The sequence below is a fragment of the Podarcis filfolensis genome (assembly GCF_964270895.1).
Source record: "Podarcis filfolensis genome assembly, chromosome: 7".
NCBI lineage: Eukaryota > Metazoa > Chordata > Lepidosauria > Squamata > Lacertidae > Podarcis > Podarcis filfolensis.
Genome location: NC_139603.1, coordinates 64,954,767 through 64,971,167, shown reverse-complemented (window position 1 = coordinate 64,971,167; position 16,401 = coordinate 64,954,767). Strand labels below are relative to the sequence as shown.

Genomic DNA, 16,401 nt, shown 5'->3' with positions numbered 1-16,401 from the left:
CTCAAACATTCAATTTTTTTGCCGTGTTCACACAATGCCATCCTCATCAAAATGATATCCTACAACATCTCCTCATTTAATCCAGACCACTTTCATAGGTTTTGCTTTCTTATCAGATTTTCCATGTAAATCATGGTTAAATAGGAAAATAATACAGGGCAGCGTTTTGACGAAGACAACATTCTATGGATGCTGAGCAAAACTTGCATGCAAAACAGTGCAGAGTCCATAATAAACTGAAGGATGGAAGCACTCTAAATGATAGGGGACTTAGAATTGCAAGGAGGTCTTAAGGTCTGGGTGGAAACTGGTGATTAGGAGCAGCAGCAGTGTTGATGAAAGTTTTTTTGCACATTGGGATTGAATGGTAACGAGTGTACTTAGTAATCAACTACTGATCCTTTTATTGCCTCCCACACCCCAAATCAAATACTGAAAACTGAGTGCAGCCCTTGGACATCTTCTGAATGAAGAGTTTAGACTCCAGTTTGACACCCCTTCTTTGTGTGTGTCTGCTATGGGATTAACATCCATGCTATCTGATTCTGCCCTCTCAAAACTTTTTGAATCAAATCTCTCATTAGCATTTAGATATTGCACAAGTTTTTAAAGAACAAAATCATCCTGTGCCAGGGCAGAATGAACAGTAAAGCTTGACAGAATGGCATCTGAACATTCCTTAAAGGTAATGATCCGAAGTCAAAAGGCGGAAGGAAACACTTGGGCAAAACCTGTTTGGTTAACAGAATAATTCCATGGCTCAGACAGCCATTTATCCTGGGGATTCAAGCAAATATCAAAGCAGATGTAGGCTGCAGATATCAAAGAGTGCTTCCTTCTCAGAGAATAGTTACCAATGGAATAAGTTGCCTAGGGAATTGTAGAATCTCCTTTAAATGGAAGCTTAATTGGAATCTGCTTTATATTAAAGCCTCGCCCTCTTGTATGATCCTCATGATTTCCTGCGGTTCCTTTCTACATCATGATGATATCATTGGAAGCTCCTAGCCACATAGGAAAAGCTAGATTTGGGTACCCCAGTGCTATGTTATCCTGTAAACTACGACAACATGGAATTTTGCTACATGACCTAGAGCTTCTGACATTCTGATTGGCACAGGAAGCAGCCACACTGCAATGGCCCCCATGCCACATGCAGAAGTGGGGCCAGGAATAGACTGGGTGAGAATGAATATATAAAAATATATAGATACACACACACACACACACACACACACACACACACTCCCATCCTCCTTGACCACTGGCCATGCTGGCTGAGGCTGATGACAGCTGGAGTCCAACGAAGTCCTCAGCTAGAGAATGCTGCTGTACTAAGTTTACAGAAGACTAAATGAAATACTATGCTGACAACCATTAGCTTAGGCAGCTTTAAAAGAAGTTAGCCAAATTCAATGAGATCTATCAGTACCATTAGCATAAGGTTACCAGACGTCCCCGTTTCCCAGGGAGAGCCCCCGGATTTACAAATCAGTCCACATACAAAATCAATTGAAGTTGAAAAGCGTCCCTAGATTTATTGAAAAAAATCTGGTAACCTTACATTAGCAATAACAGCCAGGAAGAATCACTATGCTCCAAATTAGAATACCTTTGCATTCACAGGTGCTGAGATTCAAAGACTAGAGAATGCCGTTACCTTCATCCCCTGCTTGTAAACTCTTCATGAGCATCTGATGGCCTCTGGTGGAAAGAGAATAATGCACAGGACAGACCTTCGGTATAATCTAGTGGGTTTTTCTTATGTTCTTATATTTGTTTTATTAATATAATCAAGACCATAGCTTCATGGCAGAGCACCTATTTTACACACAGAAGATCTCTGGCATCTCCACTATATTAGATATGATGGACAGGATAGCAGGTGATAGGGGAAAGTCCTCTGCCTGAGTCCTTGGGGAGCCACTGCTGACGGGAAAATATTGGGCTCACTGGATCAATGGTCTCACCTGATATAAAGGCAGCTTCTTATGTAATGGAATTGGTAGTTTTCTTTAGCATCACCTGTGTATTCTAAGCTGTAGCCAATAAAGTCCAAGAACTCATTTGTGGAAATCCAAAAAAGAAGGCTGGAGAAAAGTACTACCTACTCTTGCCTGCCTCTTAATTCAATATTTTGGTTGGCTTCAAACATACCATTGTTAGCTGTGTTTTAATTGCAATTGTTGCCTATGAGTGTACCAGTGAAACAAGATCCTTTACAGTACTACAGTATTAAGGTCTTTAAAGTTAAATCATGCCAGCGCAGATGTTCCTAATTACTCCAAAAGCATAAATACTTACACAAACCGGTTGGTTCCAGCTGCAGAATAATTCAATTAAAGGAGCACTTATAATTTTCAATGCATGAATGAGGACTAAGGCTAGCTGTTAGGGAATCTGTAAAAGAACAGCTATCACAAAATGTTTGCCTCTGAATGATCTTTCAGCTGTTTTCACAATACACTGAATGGGGGATTTCTCTGAAATGTCATATATAACATGACAGAAACCTTAATTTCTCCAAAAACTATTTAAGTAGTTTTGTACTTTTCACATCTGTCCCCCCCCCCAGGTATCAGTCAGGGGGAGATTTCTTTGCACCTATGGCAACCAAACTAAATTGGAGCTCCCCCCTGATTTTTATTACAGCTTTCCATGGCAATTTACAGTATATCTCAGAAGACAAACATGACTGCAAAACGCCACAATTTTTGCTACCGTGATAAACATGTAACAAGGTACTATTTTATGTGCTAAACTCTTTGTGGCTTGTTGGCTGTTGCTGACAAGGAAGTGGCAGGTAACACTAGGGGGTAATGCTAATGTTTGTCTGTCTCTTCACTGTTTCTCTCATATGAGCAGGGGGAGAGAAAGATGCTACTTTCAAGGTGAATTGCTAGATTTTCATAGAATAATTATAATAATACTTAGCATTTACGTATCAGTTTATGGCATTCAAAATACTTCACAACCATTATCTTGGTAAGCAGTAATCCTCACAAGAACCCTGTAAGGTAGGTCAGTATAAGTGTGTTGTTCTCATTGCAAACATTGTGCAATAAAGCACAGCAACAACCAACAAAGGAGGGTAAATGCAGATAGATTAGTAAAGGGTTAACGCTACAATCCTACTATACATCCCACTGAACAGAGTGGGATGTACATCTGCATCAGCATGCATAGATCTGTACTGTGAATTTCACTTCATAATTAAAGGGTTCTGCTGTGAGTAGCAGTAAACCTCTCTGCACAGGTATAATTATTTTTTAAAGGAGACAAGCAAGAATCGCTCTTATATATGCCGTCGGATGGCACCCAATTTATACGCTGTATGTACATGCACACACAAAGGCTGCCAAACATATATTACTATTGTTGTGTGCTTGCATGTTCAAGTCGAGAAATGCCCATTGATTTCAGCAAGGTTAAGGCACATTTAATTTGCGAGCAAGCCCCCTCGAGCACAGCAGAATTTACTTCCACGTAAACACACACAGGCTTCCGCTGTAAGTTACACCGAATGGGTCAAGGATAAGGAAAGGGGATGGGGAAAATCAGTTCTGGTAGAAGACAAGCACAGGCTTGAGCAGTTCAACCTGTACGCTAAACAGCTATCGGAGCCCGTTTCCAGCACAGTACCTTGAGTCACCTGCTGAACAGCCAGCATCATCCCAGAAATTGTGTCAGGAAGCAGGTCTGCTTTCCAGTTGTAGTTTGGCGCCCACTCCAGAACAGGGAGCCTCCTTACACACCACAGTTTGAAGTCTTCGTAGCGAAGTGCATGGATCTTTCTCCAGATGGCATTTTTCCTTTTTCGCTTGGCCCCTGCCATGCTGTGTTCCCACTACCCCTTTCCTTCACAATGTTCCTTCTTCTGTAGCAGAAGAAAATAATAATAGAAAAGGGGGGGAGAAAACACTGCCTCTGTTGAACTGCACCCAGTTGGTATGAAATTCGCTTATTCTTCTGTCAGGTTATACTTTCAGATCTGTGAAAGAAACACCCGTTCTTTTATCTCCCTCCCCTCCTTTCTTCCAGTGTCAGAACCTTGCTGAGTATGTTTTGCTTTCAACCATGCAAACTATCTAAAAGGCTGTTCATGTTCAGCACAATATTTTTTCTGCCCTAGCCAGAGATGTGGTCTAGCCTTATGACAGTTTATGGTTCTCTTTGCAGTCATTCTCCTCCTTATATTCAGTGTAGTGCTTCTACGTTTGGCCTGGGTCCAGCATTAAAATGAGGTAGTGCTGGGCGTTTGTTCGATGTGGGTTGGGCTATGCTAATGAAAGCAGGAAGTGCCCAGGCAGACAGGAGTCTCCTTGCCAACCATTTAAAAGAGAGAGAGAGAGAGAGAGAGAGAGAGAGAGAGAGAGAGAGAGAGAGAGAAGCAGCAATTTGTCTTTTTTTGCGAGGGAAACACTACACAGAACTTCTCTCCCTCCCTCTCTAGCCAGAGGAAAAACTCATCAGTGCATTAAAAAGTTACTCCAAATCCCTGGTGCTGGCAAACATGCTCAGTGAATTTAGCTAGACCTCTTGCAACATGACACTTTAATTAAAACATTCTCTTTGGAACAGCAGCTCGTGGATTAGACTGCCCAAACGTCTTGGCACAGTTGATACCAGCTGAAAACAAACAGGGAGACCTTTTCAGGTAAGCTGGCAAGCTTACCAATTGGCTATGCACAACCCCCCTGATTTAGCCTGTTCCTTCCCCTTTAAGAAGGGTTTTGATATGCAGAAATGAACAGGTGAAGCTTTTTATAGCCAGCATGGTCTACATTTTGTGACTAGGAGCTAAATGGGATCCCCACCTGCAATTGCTGCAGATTAAATCGCTGTTAAAAGAACAGCTAGGGAGGCTGATTCAGAAACTGGACATCATGGGAACATTGGGAGCTGCTGTCTATTTGGCCCCAGTACTGCCTTTGGCTGGCAGTGGCTCTCCAGGTCTCAGACAAAATACCTGCTATGAACCTCTTTAATGCAGATGCCAAGGACTGAACCTGGGACCTTCTACAGTCAAAGCACGTGCTCTGCCACTCAGCTATGCATGCCTTCTAAGGGCTTCTACACACATTACATTTCTGAGGTGTGACACATAGGATTTTTACAATAGATGCCTAGAAGCATAATGTGTGCATGTGGCAAAGTGGTATGTGAACACACAAGCATCACACAAATTCAGTCTTCAGAGCACCATGCTGACTGCCTTATTCTCCCTCTTCAATGTACCGCAGGCAGCAAACCCAGGTTGCTGCTGTGTAATGTAAGCTCCCAGTGTGGTGTGTAAAACAAAAGTTGCAGAGCATCCTCAAAGAACCAAGGTGCTGACCAGGTGCTTGCCCTCCAATTGGTAACATGGGCAGTGCACACTCACACCCCATTTTTCCAGTAAGTTCATAAGCCTGGTATGAGTTGAAAGAAACCCAACAAGACTGTTCTCATCACAATGGAAAAATTGGGATCTACATGCCACCATAATGTAGCTAATTGCAGCGCTGCACTAGATGGTATGGTGGTTTATCTAGTTCTGATAAGTACAGCTAGATATCTATTCAATTCCTAATATGCAGTTTGTGCTCACCATCCACATTTTACAGCTGTTTAATCTGCTCTCTCCTATTGCTGCTGTTGGCAGTTTATACAGCTAATATGCTCTCTATGGAGACTAGTCTCTAAATATTTGTAATGCCTAGTGATTTCTTATTGTTCCTGTACTCATATTTCTTTTTCCAGGTGCTCAGATGCTACCCTACTGAATATATTACTCTGTTACAAATGCCTAGGTATTTAAATATCACACATTTTATAATGGCATCAAAGAAACGGGGAAATAATGCGTTTTTTTCTGTTATAAGTATATATTCTGCATTTATGAGTCATGGAAACCATTAGGCAACAAGGTGCTAGTCAAGTAATCCACGATGCATATAAAGCATTATGAATTCCCCCCTGCCTCAGCCCCAGAGGGTAATGAGTAACATTCAAGCTAATCTCCGCTGCATAACAGAGCCATTCATCTCTTCGTAACATGGGGTTTCTAATTTTGAAACCCGAACATCAACTTATGCACTGCAACAAGAAAAAGGCTTCAATGAAGGGAGAGAGATGCCCACTAGAGAGATGGATCCCACCACTTCATCCACCATATACAATTTTTACTGGGTATTCATAATTAAGGATATATACCAGTGATATACATAGACCCTATGCATTAAAAAAAAACCCAACAATCTGTGTCTGAGTCACTTTGTGCTTTCTCTCCACTTTGAACTGTGTTTCGAGTTCTGAGCCACTCTGTATAAAGCAAAGCACTGTGTTTCCCCACTAAGTATAATGCAAAATCTAAAAATGGCTATGGTTTTTTTTTCCCTTTTGGCCAAAGTTGATGAAATTTACAGGCACAGGAAACACTCCAGAGTGGACTGAGGCTGCCAAATTGCAGATAAATAGGTCCAGGGACTTTTTGTTGTGGAGGTAAAAGGAATTAGCTTTTCTCCATTATATCTTATTAAGGGGTATCACTTTCTTAAGGTAAAGGTAAAGGGACCCCTGACCATTAGGTCCAGTCGTGACCGACTCTGGGGTTGCAGCGCTCATCTCGCTTTATTGGTCAAGGGAGCCGGCGTACAGCTTCCGGGTCATGTGGCCAGCATGACTAAGCCGCTTCTGGCTAAACCAGAGCAGTGCACGGAAATGCCGTTTACCTTCCCGCCGGAGCGGAACCTATTTATCTACTTGCACTTTGGCGTGCTTTTGAACTGCTAGGTTGGCAGGAGCAGGGACCGAGAAATGGGAGCTCACCCCGTCACGGGGATTCGAACTGCCGACCTTCTGATTGGCAAGTCCTAGGCTCTGTGGTTTAACCCACAGCGCCACCCACATCCCTATCACTTTCTTAGTTTAAGACAATTAAGAGGTGGCTGAATGGTGGTGTGTATTTCTTTATAGTACTTTTTTAAAAAAATAATAAATTTAAAGCCTTTCTTCTGGTGGTTGTTTGAGTCCTCAGATAGGTCTTTATAGGTCTCAGATATCATAATGCTGTTATACAAATTATGGTGTGACCGCATTTGAATACTGTGTACATTTCTGGTCACGTCACCTTAAAAGGGATATTGTAAAACTGGGTGAGATTGCAGCATATGGGGATTTTTAGTCTAGAAAAAAGGCATAATCTAACTTGATAGATTATGAATGACAGGGAGAAAGTAGATAAAGGTTTTTCCCCTCTCTCGTAACACTAGGATTGATGAAGCTGAATACTGGAAGATTCAGTACAGATTTTTCTTTTTAGAAGTATTTTTACACAGCACATAAACTATGGAACTCTCTTCCACAGGAGGCAGCGATGGCCATCAACTTGAGTGGTTTTAAAAGAAGACTGGACAAATTCATGGAGAGAGCTATCAATGGCTACTAGCCATGATGGCATTGTTCTGCCTCCACAGCTGGAGACAATGATGCTTTTGGATACCAGCTGCTGGAAACCACAGGAGGGAATAGTGCTATTGTGCTTGAATCCTGCTTGCATGTTCCCACAGGCATCTGCGTAACCACTGTGAGAACAGGATGCTGGACTAGATGGGCCACTGGCTTAACCCAACAGGGCTCTTGTGTCCTTATGTTCAGATGTTTATTTTATTTTCTTATGGCAAGTTCCCAATGGTAAGGGTTGTTGATGCTGCTGCTGATCAGTGCAGTATTGAGTGGTTATTTGCATGGGTGGAACAGCTACCACAGATCAAACCCAACAGACAGAACTCAGCTTTCCTGTTTCCTCACATCATCCCAACCACAGTGCTTTCCAGTGGTGTCTGTTCATGCATGCAAGTCATCCAAACCCTCTACAAAAGTCCAATCTGTGTAGGATGAATGTGTGTTGGGAGTGTGGGGACGGCTAGGCATAGGCAGGCGTTGCCTCAAATGCATGCATGCATGCTTGAACTCAAAAGAGAACCTACATGCATAGGCTGCCTTCAAATATTCATTTATTGTGGTGAGGGCTCAAGCTTTCTGCTTCAGTTCCTTCCCTCCCACATCTGCATGTTGTTGTTGTTTAGTCATGTCCGACTCTTCATGACCCCATGGACCAGAGCACACCAGGCACTCCTGTCTTCCACTGCCTCCTGCAGTTTGGTCAAACTCATGATAGTAGCTTCAAGAATACTGTCCAACCATCTCGTCCTCTGTCGTCCCCTTCTCCTTGTGCCCTCCATCTTTCCCAACATCAGGGTCTTTTCCAGGGAGTCGTCTCTTCTCGTGAGGTGGCCAAAGTATTGGAGCCTCAGCTTCAGGATCTGTCCTTCCAGTGAGCATGCAGGGCTGATTTCCTTAAGAATGGATAGGTTTGATCTTCTTGAAGTCCATGGGACTCTCAAGAGTCTCCTCCAGCACCATAATTCAAAAGCGTCAATTCTTCGGCGATCAGCCTTCTTTATGGTCCAGCTCTCACTTCCATATATGACTACTGGGAAAACCATAACTTTAACTATATGGACCTTTGTTCTATTCAGACTGAACATTTGTAAAATGCTCAAGCACTGAGCAATCAAAGGATCAGAAATAATGTGTGAAATGGTTTGAAACCCCACCATAACTAAAAGCATACATGAATGTTTGTGAGAAAACAAGGACGTAGGTTCTGTAGCTGAACCAACACTTAGAAAATGTTCTGAATGTCAGTCCCAGAACTTTATAATAAAGAGTGTCTCTGAGCTGGTGCAAGGTGAGTTTATTTCCCTCCTAAGCCAGCCTAGTGCATCCTCACTCTTCTTAAGGTGAGGGAGGCAGAGTTAGCAAGTTAGATGGGGATGCTTCTAAGCTTAAGGGGGGAAAGCTCTCTGAAGAAATTAAGCACTGCAACCCATGCTAGTTAACTTTTGCAATCCAGACTGATCACAAAAAGATGGTTAACATCAATGGAAATTAATTCCCATATGAAACAAGCTTTACAATGTGCTGCAGCAGGAAATGTTTTGTGGCTATGTTTTAGTTGTTGGATCTTTAAAAGTCCCTGCAATCATTTTATGGATAATGTGATTGAGTATCTCTACAGAAGAGCTAGCAACAGGGGGCACCAAAGCATTAAAGATTCTGCAGCAGCCACTACTGATGACATAAGTGCTACAAGAGCAGAAGGAGATGCTGAAAGAAAAGAAAAGGCCCAATGGAATCAAAAACAAAAATACATCTCCCAGCCCAAAAGCAAACAGGAAGGTGGCAATTTTTCATGACTGCTAATACATGAATTCTGCTGGCTTTCGTTGGAATGATTACCAATCAAAATCCCAAATGCACAGGAGCTTATGTGCTTGTCACTGGACTTAAAAGGGCTTCATGAGCATCTTTTCAGGACTTGAGGTTTCTATAAAATCTATTATAACTAGAAAGGCAGTTGTGTAATGGGTCATGAAAGTCGTCACCTTTGCAAAGCCTATTGATCTTTCTCTTGATGCAGGATCTTCTCTAATGTCACAAAGGCCCTCGTTAGCCACATGGATGCAGCTCCCTTTCTGGAAAACACCCCAGGTCTGCAGAAATGTATGCATTAGAAGAAAATAATAATAATAATAATAATAATAATAATAATAATAATAATAATGCACAAACAGAGCCCAATGTGGCCTCCAGGAACCAAGGAATATTAAGTGTCAGTTGGTGGAGGAAGGAAAGGGAAGATGGGGAGAATTGGCTTGATTCTTTTCCTAGTAACATGCAGGTTCAGGTCACATGGAATGCTAATGCATAATGCAATAAATAAAAGCAGCTATAAAATACAATTAAAAATTATAAAGCATGTAGCACAGTACATTACCATTACCATTGCTACAACAGTCTGAAAAATCATTAAGGGTTGGATGTGGGAAAAGCTTTTGGTATGATTGACTGGCCCTTTTGAGCAAGATCCATTCAAGAAATGAATATTGGTGGCAGATTTAAAGAAGAGATTGCCCTCTTATATAAGGACCCAATGAAAAACGATTTTGTTAACAATCACCTGTCAAAGCCACTAAGGCTACAGTGTCCCTTCGACACCTTATTGTTTGTCATGGTTTCCAATCTTTTTTCAACCATTAGCAATTTTGATAGGAATCAACCAAATGATCCATAGAATTACCTTTGGCTTGTAAGAATTCAAAATTTCACTGTATGTGGATGCAGGGCCTGAGCTCAACAGCGCTCTCATTTGCAATTCCCAGAAACTAATATACAATGGCACACTGTCTCTGACAGTGAAGGAAAGCATAGCCAACATAGCCAGCACAGAATGATACCTCTATCCTCCATGAATTTGTCTAATCCTCTTTTAAAACCATCCAAGTTAGCAGCCATTACTACTACATCTTGAGGAACAAATCCCATCGTTGATCTATTCGCTGTCTGAAGAAGTACTCCCCACATTCCCCGTCCTGAACATTCAAACATTCAGGTTCTTCAGATGGCCCCAAATTCTAGTATTAGAGAGAGGAAGAAAAGCATTCCACTTTCTCCACGACATGCATTACTTTATAAACCTCTAACATGTTCCCCCTTCCGTGCTCCTTTCCTAAACTAAAAAGCCCCAAATGTTGTGACCATTCCTTTCCTCAAAGAATTACTCCATCCCCTCCAATTTTGGTTGTCCTTTTCTGAACCTTTTCCAGCTCTGCAAATGCCCTCCCTTTTTTTTTTTTAGATGAGGCTACCAGAACTTTACATAATATTCCAGATCTCATCTCACCATTTGTATACTGGCATTATGATATTTGCAGGGGGTTTTTTCAATCCTTTTCCCATATGATCCCTAACATTTAATTTGACTTTTTCACTGCAGCCTCTGGGGCCATCTGGGTATCCACTATGACCCTGGTCAGTCACTGCCAGTTAAGATCTCATTAGTGTATTTGTGAAAATACGATATATATTTTTCTGTTGCCCTAATGCATCTCATTTCACACTTGCTTAATTTGAATTGCATTTGCCATTTTACTGCCAATTCACCCAGTTGGGAAAAATCACTTTGTAGGTCATCACAATCTCTTTAACCACATTGAACAACTGAGTGTCACCAGCAAGCCTGGTTACCTATTGATCACCCATAACTCTACATCATATGAACAAGTAAAAAAGCACAGGTCCTAACAACAGTCACTGAGGGACTCAAAAGATGAGTTCCTCGGCTTGGCCCTCTTCAACAGTTTATCATGAATCCAGCTTCACCCTTCCTCTCAGCCAAAACTGGGAGACAATTCAGCGTTCGTAGAACTCAAGCACCACCTTGGTTTCATCAACATTCTGTGGGCTGTTTTAAGATGCTCACTCAGCACAGTATGAAATGAAGACATCACTGGGCAGTGCTTCCAAATTAGCATGATGTGCTAATTTGCTACGCCACAGTCACTTCCTAGAACCTAGCTGCTAGGATAAGCCTACTGTATTACTGCAAATCATGACAAAACTATTGCTCCTATCGTAGGCTTGTCCCAATGTCTGTTTCACGCAAGTTATTGTGGAAAACACTGGGAGGAAATGCAAATATGTTTTAAAATATATTACAAGTTCTAGCATTTTTTTTCTTATTGGAACAAGAGATGAGTGGAGTTAACTGATTAATGGCAGCTCAAGTTGTGGACCATTTTGGTTTAATTATTATTATTATTATTATTATTATTATTATTATTATTATTTATTTGTACCCCGCCCATCTGGCTGGGTTTCCCCAGCCACTCTGGGCGGCTTCCAACAAAGATGAAAGATACACTAAAATGTCACATATTAAAAACTTCCCTGAACAGGGCTGCCTTCAGATGTCTTCTGAATGTCAGGTAGATGTTTATCGCTTTGACATCTGATGGGAGGGCGTTCCACAGGGTGGGCGCCACTACCAAGAAGGCCCTCTGCCTGGTTCCCTGTAACTTGGCCTCTCGCAGTGAGGAAACCGCCAGGAGGCCCTCGGAGCTGGACCTCAGTGTCCGGGCAGAACGATGGGGGAGGAGACGCTCCTTCAGATATACTGGACCGAGGCCGTTTAGGGCTTTAAAGGTGAGCACCAACACTTTGAATTGTGCTCGGAAACGTACTGGGAGCCAATGTAGGTCTTTCAAGACCGGTGTTATATGGTCTCAGCGGCCGCTCCCAGTCACCAGTCTAGCTGCGGCGTTCTGGATTAGTTGTAGTTTCCGGGTCACCTTCAAAGGTAGCCCCATGTAGAGCGCATTGCAGTAGTCCAAGCGGGAGATAACCAGAGCATGCACCACTCTGGCGAGACAGTCTGCAGGCAGATAGGGTCTCAGCCTACGTACCAGATGGAGCTGGTAAACAGCTGCCCTGGACACAGATTTAACCTGTGGCTCCATGGACAGCTGCGAGTCCAAAATGACTCCCAGGCTGCGCACCTGGTCCTTCAGGGGCACAGTTACCCCATTCAGGACCAGGGAATCCTCCACACCTGCCCGCCTCCTGTCCCCCAACAATCCATAGCGACACTGTGCTCTACTTCTCTACCTCCCTTCCTCCTCCACTCACCCACAAAAGAACCTTTTGTACAAGTTACAGATCCTGGTTCATCTAAAGTTGAAGATAGCCAAGTTCTTGGTGAGTTTGCTCTGTCGGTCTACAAATTACATACTACTGTCGCTCAGGACTCTGTTTATGGCCTTTATTGCATACTGTATGTTCAGGGCATGCCATTTACCAGGAATAAGGGCCACTCTTCTGTAGTTATTAACACTGCATAAGTTATCCCATAAGGCACTTCCCTTTGTTGTTGTTTAGTCGTTTAGTTGTGTCCGACTCTTCGTGACCCCATGGACCAGAGGAAGCCAGGCACCTCTGTCCTCCACTGCCTCCCGCAGTTTGGTCAAACTCATGCTGGTAACCTCGAAAACACTATCCAACCATCTCATCCTCTGTCGTCCCCTTCTCCTTGTGCCCTCCATCTTTCCCAACATCAGGGTCTTCTCCAGGGAGTCTTTTCTTCTCATAAGGTGGCCAAAGTACTGGAGCCTCAGCTTCACGATCTGTCCTTCCAGTGAGCACTCAGGGCTGATTTCCTTAAGAATGGATACGTTTGATCTTCTTGCAGTCCATGGGAGTCTCCTCCAGTACCATAATTCAAAAGCATCAATTCTTCGGCGATCAGCCTTCTTTATGGTCCAGCTCTCACTTCCATACATCACTACTGGGAAAACCATAGCTTTAACTATACGGACCTTTGTTGGCACATAATTATTCATAGAAAGAAGAAAGTACTCTGTGCCATACGAACAGGAAAAGATTTCATTTCTATGGGCTCCAAACAACAGAGGCGTCACAATGGAATTTAATAAAACAGGATGCCTCTCTGCATCTTTGCAAAGACAGTTCTCTGCAACATAGGCCAAGCAACTTGCACTTCTGTGCCATTACTTTGTGTTATATCTCACAGATGACCTTAACAAAATACCAACAAAAGGCTTCAAGTCTGAAAACAAAACTATGAAAACTTCCACATCCCAGCTTTAATCACAAAAACTTACCAAACACTTCTACTAAATGCACACACCGTTGTCATGTGCTCTTTTCACAGACAACCAAGTCACAGTGCAAGCACTGGCTATCTGCATATGGCATGAAAGCGTACCTAGCGTGTTCGGTGAATGCATTAAATTTTATCACAAGGACACACAATCTGTGCATAGCAATCTCTCAAAATTATTTGTTCAACTTGTTTCTGATAACAAAGCAATATTTTGTATATAGCTTTGAGGAAGTCCAATAGCTCTAATAAAACTCTCTCCAGAATTCTGAACACACAGAATTCTAACACAAAACTGCATGGCTTGTAACCTAAGCTGAAAACAGTAGAAACTAAATGGAGCATACTCCCACATAATATGCATGAGTGTGTGGTTCACCTTTGACTTGAACTTCTAGCTAAACGAAATGTTTTCTTCATTCCAGTACTAAACTAACTTCATTTCACAAGAGGCATACAAAGCAACAGTGACATCCAGTGGCTTCTATAGGTAAACTGCTAGTCATTTGTCCTTGGATCACAACGGGTAGCATCCTGCTTTCTCCATCAGTAAGATTCTCCGACCTTGACATCATCCTCCAACTACACAATGTACCATCACAGATTGATACTGGAGTTTCATGGATAAAACGGTGAGGTTGATTACTCATGCTTTTGTCACACAGCCAGTCAAGAGAAACTTCAAGTGACTCCAAGAAAATGGGAGATTATGCAAGAGGTCCTTGGAGGGCGTAAGCAAGAAATTTGAAGTTCTGACACCCTTTAGTATTACAATAAGCCCAAAACCTATGTGGGGGCTACATTCTGGGGGTCAAACCTAAAGCCAAAATCACGTATAGTCAAAACTCATTGTGTTCAACAACGGGGGGGGGGGCGGTTTGCCAAAGTCATTTTCCCCAGAATCCTGCTCCCTTTTCACCACCTTTTTATTTTATTCATTTTTTTTTTTTGCCATGCACTTAAATGTTAAATGTGCATAAATGTGCATAAGTTACAGGCTTACTGTATTAGATAAATAAGCTATAAATGAAAAATATTGACCTAGATAAGTTATCTTGATCGAATGTGAGTTGTGTGCACACAAATGCAGCTGCTTGCACAAGTATGTGAATGATGCTGCACATCAGAATGTTTGGCCAAGCCAAGGGTGGTGTAGGTGCGAGAGGTTCATCCCCCCCCACACACACACACAGCAGCTTGTATGCATGTAGGCAAGTGCAGATGTGCAAGTGAGTATCTTCTTGTGAGTTGGGGGGCAGTAGGCCATATGCTGAGACATCTCTAATCCCTGGATCCAGCAAGTGTTAAAATATCAGCCAAGCTACTTTCCTGGTGAGGCGATCACATTGGTGATAGGCCATTAACACGGGTATGTGTGTGTGTCCCTGCCAAGGTCCTGTTTCCCTGACCTATGCTTTTCTGACACACATAGAATAATGTGAGAAAACAAGTCAGGCACTGATTCTGTACAATCTGTACAGCTGGGGGGATATACAAAGCTCCCAGAGTTCTTTATTGTGGATTCTGGGGCTACCTGTGGATGGCGTTTGAAATATCAGCTTACTTGGGTGGAACACCTACACACGTGTTAAAAACGCTGCGAAAATGCATTTTAAAAAAATAAAAATAAAAAAACCATTTTGAAAAATGCATTGAGTTTGCTATAGCTCACACTTGCCGTCTAGTGTCACAACTGTATATTACACTTTTTACAACACATTCAAAACATTTTATCTGCAGCTGTCGGGATGCAGGTGGCGCTGTGGGTTAAACCACAGAGCCTAGGGCTTGCCGATCAGAAGGTCAGCAGTTCGAATCCCTGCGATGGGGTGAGCTCCCGTTGCTCGGTCCCTGCTCCTGCCAACCTAGCAGTTTGAAAGCACCTCAAAGTGTAAGTAGATAAATAGGTACCGCTCCGGCGGGAAGGTAAATGGCATTTCCGTGCGTTGCTCTGGTTCGCCAGAAGCGGCTTAGTCATGCTGGCCACATGACCCGGAAGCTGTACGCCGGCTCCCTTGGCCAGTAAAGTGAGATGAGCGCCGCAACCCCAGAGTCGGTCACGACTGGACCTAATGGTTAGGGGTCCCTTTACCTTTACCTATCTGCAGCTGTATAGCTGAGTCCTTGGTACCTGTTTCTCTCCCCCCGACCCACCCACCAAGTCCCAATCTCTATATTCAAAATAATCACACAGGGGTGTGGGGGACACAACATGGTACTGCTAATTCAGGCCGCAAGTAGAGGCCTGCATTTCTGAACGGTCCTCCTTGCGTGCAAACTCCCTACAAAGAGAAAAGTAGCACCTCAAAGAGGTGACTGTGGAAGAACCAGAGTCCAAACATCGTTAGGCCCAGTATAAATTGGTAACAAAGGCCTCCCCTCTCTCTCATTCCCTTGTTTTGAAAAACTGAAAACAAAGGCCTTGTTCATTTTTAAAAACAGGGTGCTTGGTTGATGCAAGGCATGCAAGTATTTCTCTCTCTCTCTCAAACCCAGGCCTCTAGCAGACAGTCTCCCCCCATCTTACCTTCCTCCACAAACAGCATCCTGAATCCTCAGCAGGCCAGACAACTAAACTCTGTGGACCAAGGCTGCCTTCTGGGCTCCTCTAGTGACCTGGATACTGTCAGCTGACCCACAGAAGCCAATCAGAACCCACCAGGCCCTATAAAATCGAAGTCGCCGCCTCAGTAGGAGTAATAGGACATCAGAGGATGATGCTCATCTTGGCAGCCAGCTCACTCCAGTCTTCCCGGATGCTTGTCTACTTACCCTTGATCCTAAACATGGGCCCGTTTTAAACTTTGCAGCCTGCTTTTTGCTCTTTGGGCCTCAGCCTCCCTGCATCAGAACTGGGCCACCAGAACTGTGACCTTTCCCTGAGCTTGGCTAAAGCC

General features: G+C 43.0%; 1 protein-coding gene across 5 annotated transcripts in view; it reads right to left on the bottom strand.

The window, feature by feature from the left end:
• The window catches only part of SLC26A7 (solute carrier family 26 member 7), an 84,265-nt gene extending 68,080 nt beyond the window's left edge, over nucleotides 1–16,185 (bottom strand). The window contains exons 1-3 of one of the 5 annotated variants that reach the window (XM_083623327.1): nucleotides 16,032–16,184; nucleotides 9,432–9,539; nucleotides 3,643–3,877 (exon numbers count right to left, since the gene is read on the bottom strand). In XM_083623327.1, coding sequence (XP_083479453.1) covers nucleotides 3,643–3,835 — 193 coding nt within the window. In that variant the 5' untranslated portion in view covers nucleotides 3,836–3,877; nucleotides 9,432–9,539; nucleotides 16,032–16,184. Of the gene's footprint in view, nucleotides 1–1,612; nucleotides 1,701–3,642; nucleotides 3,878–9,431; nucleotides 9,540–16,031 lie in introns of those variants that run through there. The other 4 variants (XM_083623328.1, XM_083623326.1, XM_083623329.1 and 1 more) reach the window with 4 other exon arrangements.
• Nucleotides 16,186–16,401: the final 216 nt, after the last annotated feature.